At 39.9% G+C, this 17,395-nt stretch overlaps 1 protein-coding gene across 1 annotated transcript; it reads left to right on the top strand.

Moving 5' to 3' along the window:
- Nucleotides 1-8,298: 8,298 nt before the first annotated feature.
- Nucleotides 8,299-9,555, top strand: LOC308275973 (pre-mRNA-splicing factor RBM22-like; the record flags this gene model as incomplete). Its single annotated transcript, XM_080714459.1, is given in 3 exon segments — nt 8,299-8,323; nt 8,326-9,197; nt 9,199-9,555. Coding segments are annotated over 3 exon segments (1,254 nt in total).
- Between the last annotated feature and the right edge of the window lie 7,840 nt (nt 9,556-17,395).

Raw genomic sequence — 17,395 nt, 5'->3', positions numbered from 1 at the left:
ATGGGGAAATAAGAAGCTTCCACGACAAACAGAAACTGAAGGAATTTATGTCTTCAAAACCAGCGCTAGAGAAAATACTCAAAGAGATTAACTACAAAGAAGAAATAGGTAGCACACACCAGAACCAGAGAAACAAGATTTTCCATCCAACAGACAACTAAGATTGGTTATCTGTGGAGATTCATTATTTATGTTAGTCTTTTACCTATCTCTAAATTGTATTGTTTGCTTTTATTGTTGCTATTTTTAGGATTTCTAGCTGGAATATTAATATACCTTCAGATATAGCATTTGGAAATATTTTATCCCATTCTATCAGTAACTTTTAACTCTGTTTACATTGTCTTTGGATATACAATATTTTTTTTTATTTTTTAGGGAGTTTGTATACTCTTCTGTTGCCTGTGCCATTGAAATCATATCCAAGAAATCACTGCCAATTTCAATGTTGTGAGGTTTTATGACCCAGATTTTCTTCTAAAAGTTTATAGTCTTGAGATTTATATTTAGGTCTTTTATCTATTTTTAGTTAATACTTGTATATGGGATTAGGTAAGGGTCCAATTTTATTCTTTTCCATGTAAGTATTATTTTTCAACAATATTTAGTTAAAAGATTATTATTTCCACCACCAAAGGTTCATGGAAACCTTGTCAAAAATAACTTGATAATATAGGGAAGAATTTAGCTCTAGGCTTGTATTTAACTCCAATGGTTTATATATCTGCCTTTAGAATAGTACTACACTGTTTCAATTATTGTAGCTTTATATGGTTTGAAATCAGAAAATATATATCTCCTAGCTTTGTTCTTTTTCAAGATCGTTTTGGTATCTAGAATCCATATTCCATATTAGGATAGATTTTTTTCTGAAAAATAAATATATAAATATATGATAATTTCACCTAAAAAAATAGAAAAAAATATTCTCTGGTAAGAAAGAAAGCAAAAAAAAATATTGAAATGTTATCTTTAAGTCATCAAAAGCTTGGTATCAGACAAATGAAACTGTCATGTGAGATTATCATTTTTAATTTTGGATAAATTGCTATAATACTAGATGTCAACCACTAAGCCAAGCATGGGAGGGAGGGATGGGGAGAGAATGGGGTGGGGATCGGGTGGGGGCTGACTGGGTGATATGGGCATGTATGTCTACAAAAGTTTGTATCCCACTATGATGTATGAATACAGTGCACCAATAAAAAATAAAAATAAAAATAAAAAAAAAGCTCTAAGTGTAAAGAAACACAATAAGCAAGACAAGGATGCTGTGCCGGAGATGTTTCCTTAGAAAGCAACTATTGCTCTGGAGCAGGGTGGGGGGGCATTTAGTGGATGTGGAAAGCTATTTTTAACAATGTTGCCTACTGAATGAGAGGAGATCCAGATGCCAGCCAGTCTCCTTCACCAGGATGCCTGACCTCAGCGTGGTGTGGCTAAGGCCTTCCAGGTGGCCTGGGCACAGAAGGGGGGGCTTCCGAGTGAGTGATTCCTGCTTCGCTGTGAAGGTGCTGCCTTGGTGATCGCCAACAGGGTCTCCCAGCCTCCTCAGTGCACTAGCAGGTGGAGCAGAAGTAACATCAACCTGCGCGTACAGAACATGTCTTACGATAGCAGCCCTTCCCGAGAAGGAATTGGGAGTGAAATGCTTTGTTTCTTTAGAAACACGATCACTTCCACTAATATTCTTTATGCCCCCAAATGTGGTCTCCAGGTCCTTGGTTCTTACAAGTGAAAGAGAGAAACAGTTTGGAAGAACAAAATGTCTTGGCCCTAAGAATAATTTCTTGCTTGTTTAGGCAGAGACGGTTTATTATGGGTCTGTTTAGTGTCACGGTCGAGGGAGGGAAGGAATAAAACATTGATCCAAGAAGCCATCGTGCTCTGCGGAGTGATGAAGTACGTTTTTCTGTGCTGAGGCACTCTTATGGGTCAGATTGCTTTGCAGAATGAGCCCAAGTAGGCAGGTACAGTTCACTGGGAGAAGATTATTAGTAAAACCAGAGACTTGTCTGGCCTTGTGTCTCTGGAGGAGATATACAAAGAGGGGGGAACTAATCCACTCCAAGAAGAAGAAAGGGATGGCGCCTTATCCCTAAGTTGATATATCACTCATGTGGTGGGTGGGAAAGTTCTTTCAAGTCCCTTTGGCCTAGGCAGTGAATTATTCTTCGTGTTTCTGTATGGTAGCGGTCAGTGAGCCGTGAGTCATGCAGTGACTCACTGCATCATCACTGATGTATATTTGGGGCACTCACTGGGTCCTTGGCCTCGGGCTGATAAGGAAAGCCAGCCTTTGTTGTGACTGAGGCTTTTTCCATGCTACGTGTCTTTTGTGTTTTCTTAGTGGCTATGGCCGTCCTGATGGGGTCACACACTCAGCAGAACAGTGGGACCTTCTTTGCAACTAGACAGTCAGGAATATTATACATTGGGGGAATTTTAAAACGTACCCTGCATGTTGGGCTCACTAATTAGGTATGTGTAAAATCACCTTAATTTTTAATCTTTGCTTAACAGAAGAAAGTACAACAATGTTCTGTTTAGAGAAAGTAAACTATATTCTGCTACTGAATTGCTACGTGACCTTGAGCATGCCTCCCCACTCTCCAGGGCTTCGGTTTCCTCCTGTATTGTCTCCTCCCCTGATTCTGTAGGAAAGCTTCATTAGGTTTCAAATAAAGTCTAGAAAGCACCGCACAAGCGCCTCCCTTAGGCCACACACTCCTCCACTCAAGCTGTTTTCACTGATGGCTTCTCCAGGAGCAGCGGACGGAGCCTGGTTTATTAGAGGTTCCTGCCGTACACACTAACAAGAATATCAGCTGCTGGAAGGTACAATCCCACTCAAATACACCCCGCCATTCAACGGCATTCAACACACATTCTTTTTCTTTTTTTCTTTCATTTTTCTTCTCTCTCTCTCTCTCTCTCTCTCTCTCTCTCTTTTTTTTTTTTTTTTTTGGTACTCTGGATGGAACCTAAGGACATTCTAACTCCAAGATATACCTCCAGCCCAATTTTATTCTTTATTTTGAAACAAGATCTCACTAAGTTGCTGAGGCTGGCTGCAAACCTGCTATCCTCTTGTCTCAGCCTCCCAAGTACTCGAATTACAAGCCTGCGCCACCAAGCACACCTTCAACACGTGTGTGTGTGTGTGTGTGTGTGTGTGTGTGTGTGTGTGTGTGTGTGTTGCTGGGGATGGAACGGAACCCAGGGACATTCTACCTCTGAGCTATACTCCCAGCCTGATTTTTTTATTCTTTATTTTTAAACAGGGTCTTACTAAGTTGCAGAGGGCTTCACTAAGTAGCCGAGGCTGGCTGAGAACCTGTGATCCTCCTATCTCAGCCTCCCAAGTACTGGGATTACAAGCACGCATACCACACCTGGCTCCTTCAACACTTGTGAACATCTGCTATGTACTGGGCATTAAATGCCAATGACCCAGAATGTCAAAACAAGAAACAAGAAAGTCCTTAAGCAGCTCATATTATTGCGTGGGTAGGTGGACAAGAAACATCACAGAAAGTGTTAAGGACTATGAGAATCGAGCAAGTTAAGGCATCAGGAGTGCTGGTGTATTAGCAGGAATGAAATTTTCAGTAGTAATTCAGGCTTTGTTTTACTGGAAAGGTGACATGGAAAATCTTGAAAGAGATGAGAGAGAGACCTAAGGGAAAGTGGTCCAGGTGGAAGAAAGAGCACTGCAGAGAACCACGGGTAGAAACATGGCCGGCATGTTGGAGGAGCGACACAACAGCCAGCGTGGCTGGAGCAGAGTGGATGCGGGGAAGAGCGGGGGATGAAGGAGGGAGGGACTGGGAACCTGCTTGCCTGAGACTCAGCTGACTTTTACTAGGAATGAAACAGGAATTATTGGAGGACTTGGAACAGAAGAGTAGCAAGGTTTAACTTGTATCTTATAGTAGAGCTCAATCTACTCATTGTATTGAGGGATAAAATGAAGGAGAAGAGCAAATTCAGCCTCACCAAAACCATTTGGGGGGCCATTTCCACAGCCCAGAAGAGAAATTCCATTTGAGCAGCAGGGAGATGTGAGAAGTCGTTGGACGTTAGGTATGACTTGAAGGTGGGCTCTTATAATGTCCAGATGGATTGGAAGTGATGTGACAAAAAGTATTATGAGTGGTTTCAAGTGTGAGGCTTCCTTTGCGGTGGATGGCTTAGTGAGATTGATTGATTGATTGATTGATTGATTGACTGATGCTTGGGACTGAACTCATGGGAGTTCTACCCCTGAGCCTCATCCCCAGCCCTATTTTATTTTTTAGTTTGAAACAGGGTCTCAGGTTGCTGAAAGTCTTGCTACATTGTTGAGGCTGTCCTCCAACCTGCGATCCTCCTATCTCAGCCTCCCAAGAACTGTGATTACAAGCGTGCACCACCACACCCAGCTTCTTGAGGGTTTTAACATGGGAAATAAACATCCAAATGCTTTCTAACCACTCCCATGTTTATCCTATTACCCTACCCACCCCGCATTTTCTATTCTTATTCCTTCTAGGCCTCAGATCAGCAAGCCACACTATTCTCCACTACTTGGAAACCTCGCAGGTCTATACAGTAGGCCACCTCCCCAGTGTACCCCAGAGATATGCTTATGTGAAGTGGCAATGAGGCCTCCCAGTTTGCTACCCAGAGTGGCAGTGGTCAAGGCAAAGGCAAGAGTGCCCAACACAGGTGAAAATGGGAGAAGAGGAAGACTCAAAATAATTACCTCATACATAATGTGCATGGGCGGTGGGAAATTTACCATTTAGCCTTTATGTCACAAATTACTGAATCAGTATTGTCAGACCTGGACGAGGAATGGCCATTGTCCAAAGACCCTGTATTGTAGATGAACGCAGTAACTGGGAGAATTATGGATGCTTCACTTTAAGAACAGAAAGAATATGTGTTTGGTTGTTTGAGAGGTAGTTGCATTATATTTACTAGGAACACTTTTGGGGAGGGGAGAAAGTGTGAGTCTAGGCTAGCATGTAGGTGGATGTTGGGTAGCCAGAGTGTTAGACCATTACAACAATCTTCCAAGTTCTTTTGGCTGCCCAACCCTGAATAAATATAAAGAATTGCACATGTGAGTCATGGTGGAAGCCAGAATCTTGTCCATCTCCTGGGGACTGAAAGCACGAGATAACTAGCTCAACTATTTACTTGTGCACTTTTGCCGAGATCTGAAGAACTACCTGCAAATAAGCAATTAATTCATTCCACTGATAGAGATGGCAGCACCCAGTGTCCAGGGGCAGCAGCACCGATGGCAAATCCCGTGTCCAGAAATGGCAGCTATTGTATCCTAACTGTGGTGTCCTTGAGTGTCGAATGACCTTGTATGTGGTTCTGGCTACTTGGATCGCTATGGCTCTCACCCTTTTTCTCCAAATAAGCAGGAACTTGGCTCTTCTGCCTTCCTGTTGTGTCTTCCTGACAAGGACTGATAAACTGTTCCAACAAAATCCCCTCCCCGCAACTTACCTTAGGAAAAATGGTTAGTGTTGTATCTAACGAAACATTCCTGTCTGGCACACCTACTGCTACCTACCAATATCAATTTGTCCATCATCTTTGCTAACCAAACCCAGGTTTCCGAAAGGTCAGCCCTGTGTTCACTTCAGCTGAAAACAGGCTATTCCCATCCCTACTTCTTGTCCAGCTAATTACACAGATTTAACTAAATAAGTTTTCATTAGAAGCCTATAAATATAGAGATAGGGATATAGCTCAATGGGTAGAGTGTTTTCCTGGTATATGCTAGGTCCTAGGTTCAATCCCCAGCACTGCCAATCAAACAAAAAGTTTGCCAGTACATTGAAATATATATATACACATACATATATATGTATATCTTGTATGTTCTCTTGTATTCTCTCAGCATTACCTCAGTCACTTGATAAAGTCCTACTGTTTCTTCACTCCATGCCGTGTGAAGTTATCCTGCCTGAATCCAACGTCCCACTATTCCTATTCCCAACATCTGATTCCTCCCACGATTCTCCCTGGGATGAAGTACCATGTTTAGGACATGGAAACTGGCTTCCCAGTAGCTGTTAAAGGGACCAAATAACACAACCCAGAAAGAAGGGAGTTAATGTCTAGGGAAAGAACTTAAACCAGTAAGAGACAGAAATTAAAAAGATAAATTATTTTCCATTACTCCATCTACTGGATTGTTATAAGACATAGTTTTTCCATGTAGCTTGTCTGGCAGCATCTCACAGGGCCAAAAGGGTAGGCTTGCTCCAACCATAATTGTAGCTTTTAGTGCCTTTTGCACAGAAGCAGTGATTGGTGTAAAATGCACCAAATTTCATTTCCTTCCCTCCTCACTCCCTTTTAGCTCACTCTTGCCAGCAGAGGATAGTACCTCTCTTTTAAAAAAAGCAATAGCACTTAATCCTTGCCAAAAGTCTTTATTTTCTGGAGAAACCTTGTGTAAACAATCTCCCTTAATACTTTTTCTTTATCCTAAAAAACAGAAAAGCCCAGCAAGCCCTTTCCCCTTCTTCCTGCCTTGCCCAGGGACATAATGGTAGAGACATTTTCTGACTATTCAGGAAATACCAAGAAAATTGACAAGACCTGGTGCCGAGCGTCAGGTTACTGAACCACAGATAATATCTCACCCACCTGAACCCTCCTGCATATGGGCAAAAACTTCACTCTTAAAATCCACTAACAGTTTTACAGTCCTTGCAGACAAATAAAATCCTAACAGTTATTCTAAGAGTTGCATTTATAAGTTCTTTAGCATGATGACATAGCTAAGGTATTATATTAAATAAAAGGTAAATATTTTATCTAGCAATTCTGTTTGATTTCTGTGTCTATGCAAAGCATATCAATGAAACCATTTTCTAGTGTAGATAGCACATATTCCTGCCTCAACTGTCTGGCCCCAGGTAATTGTATATGCTCCTTCTCATCTCTGGGGACTCTTTAGAATCCTACTCTTGGTTTTATTTCCAACCTTTTCGTATTTTTCCATGAGTCCTTTCCACTGGGGCTTCCTTACGAATACATATCTCATGGATCATCTTTAAACACTGGGTTCTCCACACTTAGTTCCCATCTGTTTCTGTACTGTTTGAATGTTTTATCTACAAGAAACACTCCCATGATATGGAAAGAAGAAAATCCCATTTTAAACAATCAGCTAATAGACACACCTATACACACAAATTTAATCTACCTTCTGGAGACTACCAGGAACAGAGTAAAAAATGAGGAAGGAAGGGAATTTTGTCCTAATCTCCAGCGTTTTTGTTTGTTTTGTTTTGTTTTGGCCTCCAGCAGAGAAGAGAGATATTGTGAAAGAGAGCCTAATGATGAGGCTTCTTGAGGTAACATTTATGAAAATGTGTGTGTGTGTGTGCGCGCGCGTGTGTGTGTGCGTGTGTGTGTGTACATGGATGATTGTGCACATTCACATACCCATGAAGCTTTCAACTCTCAAGCTAGTCTACACTCAGCCTCCAATAGTTTGTTATTACACTTTAAGTTCCTGGCTTAGTTGAGTTCCTGTTGTAGTAAGTTGAGAATTTTTTTTGTATTCTCTTTTCTCTTCAGTTTTTTTTTTTTTTTTTTTTTTTTTGTACTGGGGTTCCTGGAAGCCCTTCTACCTCCGGGCTACACTCCCAGACCTCTTTTTACATTTTATATTTGGAAACAGGGTCTCCTAAGCCACCGCGCGGCTGGCTTCGAACCTGCGCGATCCTCCTGTCTCTGCCTCCCAAGCGCGGGGATTACAAGCGTGCGCCACCACGCCCGGCCTTCTCTTCAGTTTTTTGGAGGAATTGGTTTGCCTGTGTCCTTAATTCTCTAATGGATCTAAAAAGAGTGATTTATTTTTAGTTTGTTTAGCTTTTTTTCTTGCTGTGGGATGAAAGCAATAATGTCCAGACGCTTTACATATTGCAGTAGAAATTAGAAGTCTATTTTTAAATTGGAGTAGATGCCTTGTTCTTGGGATAGAACAATACAGTAGATGTTATTTTTTAATTTAATTTGACCACTCGAATTTTCAAAATCAGGTCCACTTAAATTTTCAATGGGCTATTTTCTGTAACGTGAAAAATTAGTTTATCTAAAAGATGATAGGTGTGACAATAAGCCAATAAAATATTTGTAAAGAAATAGTATCCTTATCATTTTGTTCTATCAGATGTCAAAATGCATTCATTACAAATATATGAAATAGGCCTGACGGGATTGTGGCAGTCCTCTTTCCTAACTCAGAAGCTTCCGCAGCCTGCGGACGCTCTCAAGATGGCAACCTCTCTGGGTTCCAACACCCACAGAACTGGGAGGATGCGGACTTTTCCATTCTGTGCCAGACGTGTCTTGGAGAAAACCCATATATCCGAATGACCAAAGAAAAATATGGGAAAGAATGCAAAATCTGTGCCAGGCCATTCACAGTGTTTCGATGGTGCCCCGGGGTTCGCATGCGTTTCAAGAAGACTGAAGTATGTCAAACCTGCAGTAAATTGAAGAATGTTTGTCAGACCTGCCTCTTAGACCTAGAGTATGGCCTGCCCATCCAGGTTCGTGATGCAGGATTGTCTTTTAAAGATGACATGCCAAAGTCGGATGTCAACAAAGAGTACTACACGCAAAACATGGAGAGAGAGATTTCTAACTCTGATGGAACACGGCCAGTCGGCATGCTTGGGAAAGCCACATCCACCAGTGACATGCTACTTAAATTGGCCCGGACCACACCCTACTACAAAAGGAATCGGCCTCACATTTGCTCCTTCTGGGTGAAAGGAGAGTGCAAGAGAGGAGAGGAATGTCCATACAGACATGAGAAGCCTACAGATCCAGATGACCCCCTTGCTGATCAGAATATTAAAGACCGGTATTATGGAATCAATGACCCTGTAGCAGATAAGCTTCTAAAAAGGGCTTCAACAATGCCTCGTCTGGACCCACCAGAAGATAAGACTATCACCACACTATATGTTGGTGGTCCTGGTGATACCATTACTGAGACAGATCTCAGAAATCATTTCTACCAGTTCGGAGAGATCCGGATAATCACTGTTATGCAGAGACAGCAGTGTGCTTTCATCCAGTTCGCCACTAGGCAAGCTGCAGAAGTGGCTGCTGAGAAGTCGTTTAATAAGTTGATTGTCAATGGCCGCAGACTCAATGTGAAGTGGGGGAAGATCCCAGGCAGCCAGAGGCAAAGAAAAAGAAAAGGATGGGACCACAGACTCTGGGATCAAGCTGGAGCCAGTCCCAGGACTGCCAGGAGCACTTCCTCCTCCTCCTGCAGCAGAAGAAGAAGCTTCTGCAAACTACTTCAACCTGCCCCCAAGTGGTCCTCCAGCCGTAGTGAACATCGCCCTGCCTCCGCCCCCTGGGATCGCCCCACCCCCACCCCCAGGTTTTGGGCCACACATGTTCCACCCAATGGGACCACCCCCTCCTTTCATGAGAGCTCCAGGACCAATCCACTATCCTTCTCAGGATCCTCAGAGGATGGGAGCTCATGCCGGAAAACACAGCAGCCCCTAGCACATTATCCTCACTCTGGGTTTTTGTGGAAGAAAGGGCGCTTTAAAATCCCAGTAAATGAATCTTGGAATAAATATATTTTTTCTTCTTTTGTAGTTTCCATGGTAGCTGAATGTGTTCAGATGTGGGCAGTCAGAAAGAACCACAGCTATGCTTCTCTACCTGTATTGAGAGGATCAGTGGACTTTCAGATACACTGCCATGAACACACTGGTTACTACTGTAACATTGCTAAGAAAACCTAATGCTGTCCCACTTGAATCCATGTCGGGGACAAGCAGATGGGTGAATTGGAATAGCCAACGGAGTTACCATCCCAATTATATGTTTATTTTGTATCTTTTTGGGGAGGCAAAAATTGACTTGCAGCAAAAAAAATCCTTTTGACCATTTTTATGTCTATTGGTTATTTTCTTTTTTAGCATCTTAAAAAAAAATAACGCTAATCATCGCAGTTGTGTTAAGTGTGATTTAACTCTTTTTGAAGTCACACTCAAAGAGACAAGCAGAAACCAGCACCCAGCACAGCCCAGATCTGTTCTTTTCTCTCTTTTTCTTCATTTATTACTAACGGAATCTGACTGATAGTTTAACTTCTCTATGCCACCAAAAATAAAGGACAAAGATAGAAATTACTTTTTATTCCTGTCAAATGGAAACAAATTTTATGGACCTATGTATCATTGAAGAAACCTGGCGTCTGAGATGAAATTATTTTAAAGAACTTCCTATAAAACAGTTGCTTGAACAAACTGAAAGGAAAAGTGTTGGAAGTGTTTGAATGGAAGACTTGTGACCGGCCGCTGGAACCCTGACCTTCAGCATTCACCTCTGTGTGTCTTCAGTGTCTCATCGTGGTCCCCTGCTTCTGGCTGGGGCTATCTTTGGTCTTAGAATGTTTGGGTATAACTGAAATGTAGATGGTAAGGGAGATTTGATGTTGTGTTGTATTGTTTTTAAATAATTAAAATGGGTCAATTTTCAAAAAAAAAAACAAATATATGAAATAATGTTCAACATCATTAAACATCATTAGCAAGCAGGGAAATGCAAATCAAAATTACACTGAGATTCCATCTAATTCCAGTTAGAATAGCAATCATCAAGAATACAAACAATAATAAATGCTGGTAAGGATGGGGGCAGGAGAGGAATGCTTATATACTGTTGCTGGGATTGTAAATTAGTAAAACCACTCTGGTGATCACTATGAGGTTCCTCAAAAGACTAGGAATGAAACCACCAAATGACCCAACTAGACCACCCCTCAGTATCTTTCCAAAAATATTTAAAGTCAGACTACTGTAATGATATGTGCATAATTATGTCATTTGCAGGAAAATGGGCGGTACTAGAGGATACTATGCTAAATGAGATCAGCCAGTGTCAGAAAGTAAAAGGTCATATGTTTTACCTTATAGAGGGAAGCTGAAGAGAAAATAAGAAGCAAAGGGGATCTCAGATGAGAGAGAGAACAGTACAACCGTGGAAAGGGATTGCGACAAGGAAGCAGGGAGAGGACAAAGGAGACTTGATGAAGGAAACCACTCCAACAATGCCACGTCCATATATGAAGGAGTCACTACCAAGCTCATTGGCATGTGCAGGGAGGAAGTGGGGCCAGATCCAGAGGGAAACATGCTGAAAGCTGTGTGCATGTAAGTTTGTATCACTTTGGACCTCCCTGTGACATCTCATAAAAGTATATTAAAATGCATTGCAAAGCCATAGTAATTGGAACAGCTAGCAACTATGCCAAAATATACATCCAAATTATTAGAGCAGGGAAAAGAGTATGGAGGATCCTCAGAAGAATGGGAAAGAACTCACCATTTGATCCAGCAATACTACTCTGGGTATCTACCCAAAAGAAAGGAAACCAAACTACCAAACGAATGCCTGTGTATCTGTGTTCATAGCTGCACAATTCACCATAGCCAAAATATGGAACCAGCCATGATGACCATCAACAGATGGATTACAAAACTGGGGGATATGTATGCAATGGAATTTTACTCAGCCATAAAAAAACACAATTGCATAATTTACAGGGAAATGGATGGAACTGGAGGACATTATCCTAAGTGAGATTAGTCAGTCACAAAAAATATGAAATCAGATGCTTTCCTTAATATGCAAAAGCTAGGGAGAAATGGGTAACAGGAGGAGCTCTAGATGAAGAAGGAGATTCTGTAGATGAGCAAATAAGGCGACCTAACTGAGGGGATGGGAGGGAGAAGAGGGAAACTCTCTAAAGCACATATGTACTTAAAAAAGCATATCAATCACTAAGCCAAGCATGGGAAGGAGGGATGGGGAGGGAATGGGGTGGGAATTGGTAAGAGCTAATTGGGTGATGTGTGCATGTATGTCTCCACCATCTGTTATCCCATTAAGATGTATGACTACAATGCACCAATAAAAATTTTTTAAAGAATGATAAACATAATAATACATACATAAAATAAATCTCTTCTGCACGACAAAAGAAAAACACCTAGAAGAGAAGACAATAGAATGAACAGATTACAGAATAGGAAGGAAAAATCTTTTCCAGGTACTTTCCTAACAGAGAATTAAAGTCTAGATTAAATAAGAGCTCAGAAAGTTCAACACATAAGAAAAAATAGCCCATTCAATAAATGGCAGCCGGGCATGGTGGCGCATGCTTGCAATCCCCACGCTTGGGAGGTGGAAACAGGAGGATTGCGCAGGTTCAAAGCCAGCCGCGCTGGCTTAAAAGACCCTATTTCCAAATTAAAAAGTATATAAATAGGTCTGGGAGCGTAGCCCAGAGGTAGAAGGATTTCCAGGAACCCAAGTACCACCAAAAAAAGGGCAAATAAACTGAAGAGACACTTCTTCAAAGAAGAATTTCAAATGGCCAACAATTACATGAAAAAATGTTCATCATCTTCAGTCATCAGGGAAATGAAAATCAACACTGGACTCAGATTCCATCTCACCCCCATCTGAATGGAAATCACCAAGACTATAAATAACAATAAATGCTAGCAAGGATGTGGAAGGGGGGAGGGAGGAACACTTATACACTGTTGATGGAAATGTAGATTGGTGCGGCCACTGTGAAAATCAGTTTCCTCAAAACACTAAAAATAGAACTACCATATGATCCTGCTACACCACTCCTTGGAACTTATCTGAAAGATCTAAAAGTCAGCACACTTTACAGATGCATGCATACCCATTTTTACTGCAGCACAATCTACAAGAGCCAAGTTATGGGATCATGGGACCAGCCTAGGTGTCCATCCAACCAATGAGTGGATAAGGAAAATGGCATACATACACAATGGAGTTTTATTCAGCTATAAGGAAAAATAAAATTATGTCACTTATAGGAAAATAGATGAAACTGGAGAGTACCATATTAAGTAAAATAAGCCAAACTCAGAAAGACAAGTTTCATACATTTTCCCTCATTTGTGGAGGATAGATGAGGAAAAAAAAAACACATTATGAAAGTAGAAGGGAGACCATTAGGGCAGAGTAGGGGGGTCGGGGGAGGGAGAGGGAATAGGTAAGGAGATGTACTGGGCACTGCCCTATTCCTATTCTTGTTCTGATTTGAGTGAAATTGACCAAACTATCTTATATGCACAGATAAATGTGCCACTAGGAAACCTGCTATTGTGTATAGGTAATAGATACCAATAAAAAATATAGCATCCCCCCAAAAACCAAATTATTAGAATAGTATGAAATGGTGAGAAAATAAGCCAAATTTCATTGAAAATTCATTCTATGATTAAAGTAGGACTTTATATCATAAGGAACATATCCAGTAAATGTTATTGAGACAACTGGCTAGATATGTAGGGAACAAAACAAAAATTAGATCCATCCTGATACCTTCAACCAAAGTAAATTTCAAATGAGTCAAAGTTTAAATATTAAATTAGCGGTAAAAGTGCTAAGAGCAATGAAGATGGTGACTTGAACGCATATCTGCTGCCCTGCTTTCACAAACTCAGTTCAGCTGTCTATGCCCCCTCTGTTTCCAGTCTTATTTTATTACTAAGATACTTAAGGCTCTTAGATTTCTTCTGAGTTCAGCTTTATCTGTGTAACATAGATTCTGGTAAGAGGTGTTTTCTTTTACTTCTTATTTTATAATTTTAGTTTTGATTACTTTGATCTGAAGGTTAATTAGAATAGCTCCTAAATTTCAGGTAGTTGAGTTTTAATCATATTTTGTTATCATTATTTTATTTTATTATTATTAGAGAGTATTTCTTACAAAAATATACATTTCAGATGTCTTAAAGAAATTTAACTCTAAAATCTTCTATTTAGTCAAATTAGCAGTGAAGTGGGAGTGCAAAAAAAATTTATAAGCATATAAATAAGAAACATCATACATGTTCTCTGAAAGAACTGATTATATATTCCATAAAAATGAAGAATGATTACAAAAGAGCAAAAAATAAGTATATTTTATAATTATCTGAATACTTATACATAAGTTAATAATAGTCTAACTAAAAATATTGGGAAATATCTGCATTATGTAAGGTTTTTAAGAGGACAGAACCAATATATGTAAGAAGATTCACTATAGGAATTGGTTCACACAATTATGGTGAATGAAAAGTCCTCAAAAGCACTCAGTATATTGGAAAAAAAAAAAAAAAACAGAAAAGCCAGTGGTGTAATCAGTCTAAGTTCAAGGGTCTGAGACCTAAGATGTGCTGATAGTGTAAGTCTCAGTTCAAGTCCAAAGGCCCAAGAACCAGTGGTGCCAGTGTCTGAAGGGAGGAGAATATAGATATCCCAGCTCACACAGAAGCATATTTATTCTCCCTTCACCTTTTTGCTTTCCATTCAGACCCTCAACAGATTACATGATTCCTACTCACACTGGTGAGCATTCTCATGCTATCTTCTTCACTCAGTCCACCCATTCAAATATGAATCTCTCCAGAAACTCTCACAGAAATACAATCTTACCCCTTTTCTGCAAAGGATATATTCTAAGACGCCCCCACACCAAGTAGATGCCTTAAGCCACAAATAGTACTGAACCCTATATATACTGTGCATATGTGTGTGTGTCACACATATATATATGTACCTACAATAAAAGTTTAATTTATAAAGTAGCCACATTAAGAAGTTAACAATAACTACTAACAAAATAGAACAATTAAACAGAATACCATGATGAGAGTTCCTTAAGTATGGCATCTCTCCCTTGCTCTCAAAAAAAATATATGAATATTTGTATATGTATATGTATATGTATATGTATATGTATATGTATATGTATATGTATATGTATATGTATATGTATATGTATGTATGTGTGTATATATATATATATATATATATATATATATATATATATATATATATATTTGGTGGTACTGGGGATAGAATCCAGGGGCCTTCTAACCTCCAGGCTACACTCCCAGACCTATTTTATATTTTTATTTGGGTCTCTTAAACCAGCTGAGGCTGGCTTCGAACCTGCGTGATCCTCCTGTCTCAGCCTCCCAAGCGCTGGGGATTACAAGCGTGCGCCACTACGCCCGGCTTCTCAAAATATTTTATTGTACTTTCTGCTTTCCACTCAACGGAAGCACTTTACAGCTTCCCTTTGGCATATCCCAATTGTCAGTATACTACTACTCTTGTGCTTTACTTTAGGGCCATTAGTTAAATAAAATAAAGGTTACTTGAACACAAGCCCTGCAATACTGTGAACATCAATCTTATAATCAAAATGACCACTAACTTACTAACAGGAGAGTAACATACATATGTGGATACGTTGGACAAAAGGATAACTCATGTCCCCAGTGGCACAGAGTGGTTCTGCTCAAGATTCCATCACAGCCCGGCGTGGTGGCGCCCGCTTGTAATCCCCGCGCTTGGGAAGCAGAGACAGGAGGATCGCGCGGTTCGAAGCCAGCCGCGCCCGCTGGCTTAGGAGACCCTGTTTCCAAATAAAAATGTAAAAATAGGTCTGGGAGTGTAGCCCGGAGGTAGAAGGGCTTCCAGGAACCCCAGTACCACCAAAAAAAAAAAAAAAAGATTCCATCACATTATTCAGAATAACACACAATTTAAAACAAGAATTATTTCTGCAGCTTTTCATTTAGTATTTCCAGACTAATTGAACCACAGGCAAATGAAGCCACAGAAAGCAAAATGATGGATAAAAGGAGACTACTATGCACATTAAAATAATATAAATATTGGAAATAATGATGGAAAAGATACAGCAAGCTAATATTAATCAAAAGAAAACAAATTATTATTTCATATAGTAGGGAATTGAAAGCAAGCAGCATTAAATGAAAAATAAATATTTCATACATAAAGCAATGTAATATAAAAGAATTACTCCATGAGAAGATGGAAAAGCCTGTATATTTGAGTACTCAAAAAACATAGCTTTTAAGCCAGGCATGGTGGCGCACACTTGCTATCCCATACTCGGGAGGCTAAGACCGTAGAATCACATGTTTGAAATGAGCCTCAGCAATTTAGCAAGACTCTGAGCAATCAAGACTCTGCTTCAAAGTAAAAAAAATAAAAAAGGCTAGGGGTTTAGTTTGGAGCTAGACTGCCCCTGAGTTCAAAATCCAATAAAAAAAAAAACAGCTTTAAAATATATAAAGGACCACAAGCTTCAGTAGGCATGAAAATTGCCTGAAAAAGCTTTTATTTTATTTTTTTATTTTGGTACTGGGGATGGAATCCAAGAGCATTCTACTTCCAAGCTATGCCCCCAACCCTATTTTTATTCTTTATTTTGAAGCAAGGTCTAAGTTGCAGAGAGCCTCACTGTGTAGCTGAGGCTGTCTGAGATCCAAGATCCTCTTGTTTCAGCCTCCCAAGTACTGGGATTGCAAGCCTACACAACCACACCGGGCTGGGAAACTTGTTTAAATTCTGAATGTCAGAGACTGTCTCCCTGCTACTATCCTCGTCCAACTCATCAACATCTCTCTTCAGAATTAGAGCAATACTCTCCTCTTAGGTCAAATTCAAAATTAAAAAATCCTGAGGAATTAAGTGAAATGTAGCAAATAAACAGTGATAGGTTTAAGGTCACACAAATAATGGCAAATAAGGAACTAAAATCTGAAAATCAGGAGCCTTGGGTTTCAAAAGCAGCCTTGACTCTAATATATTTCACATCGATACATAAAATTGGGATCTGTAGTTTTCTATTGTGAAAGAATTCCTATAACATTCTGAAAACTGCTTTCCAAGATCTGTCTAGACAATTATTTATTTCATATCAGTTTTTCTGTGTTCAGTGATTATCATATGCTATTTAGGAACTTGTAGCTAAAATACCAGTCCAACTCAAGACCTTCCTTTGTGAGAGAGAACAAGTTTCATTTCCTGCCAGCATGGAGCTAATGGGAATTAACACGTGCCACTTAAACTATACTCCAGATTTCCCCCTGTCATAAATAAGCCTCACCTTTCAGTGAGGCTCCCCTCTGATAAGGCTTTCCCCTCATTATAAACAAGAAAGGTCATAATAAAAATATCACTGTAAACAATACATTGTGATTTACTGTCCTGCATGAGCACATTGGTATAGGTCAGTTTACAATATTTCCTAAGAGCAGAAAGTAACCGGAGGAGATATTGGAGTGGAGGTCTCAAGAATACATTGAAGACCCTTTCTCATAATTGTGCAAACTCTATTAATTTAACAGTTCTTATTTAGTTACTTTGTTGGTTCTCCTCGGTTGACAACTGAAGCTTGTCAATACAGAAATCGTGGGAAAAGAATAAAATATTTTCATGTTGGTGAAGACCAATGTAGGTAGGAAAAGAGATACAGAATTTTCCA

This window comes from Muscardinus avellanarius (assembly GCF_963383645.1).
Source record: "Muscardinus avellanarius genome assembly, chromosome: 17".
NCBI lineage: Eukaryota > Metazoa > Chordata > Mammalia > Rodentia > Gliridae > Muscardinus > Muscardinus avellanarius.
Note: the sequence above shows the minus strand (reverse complement) of the source record. Positions and strands in the feature narration are given on the sequence as shown.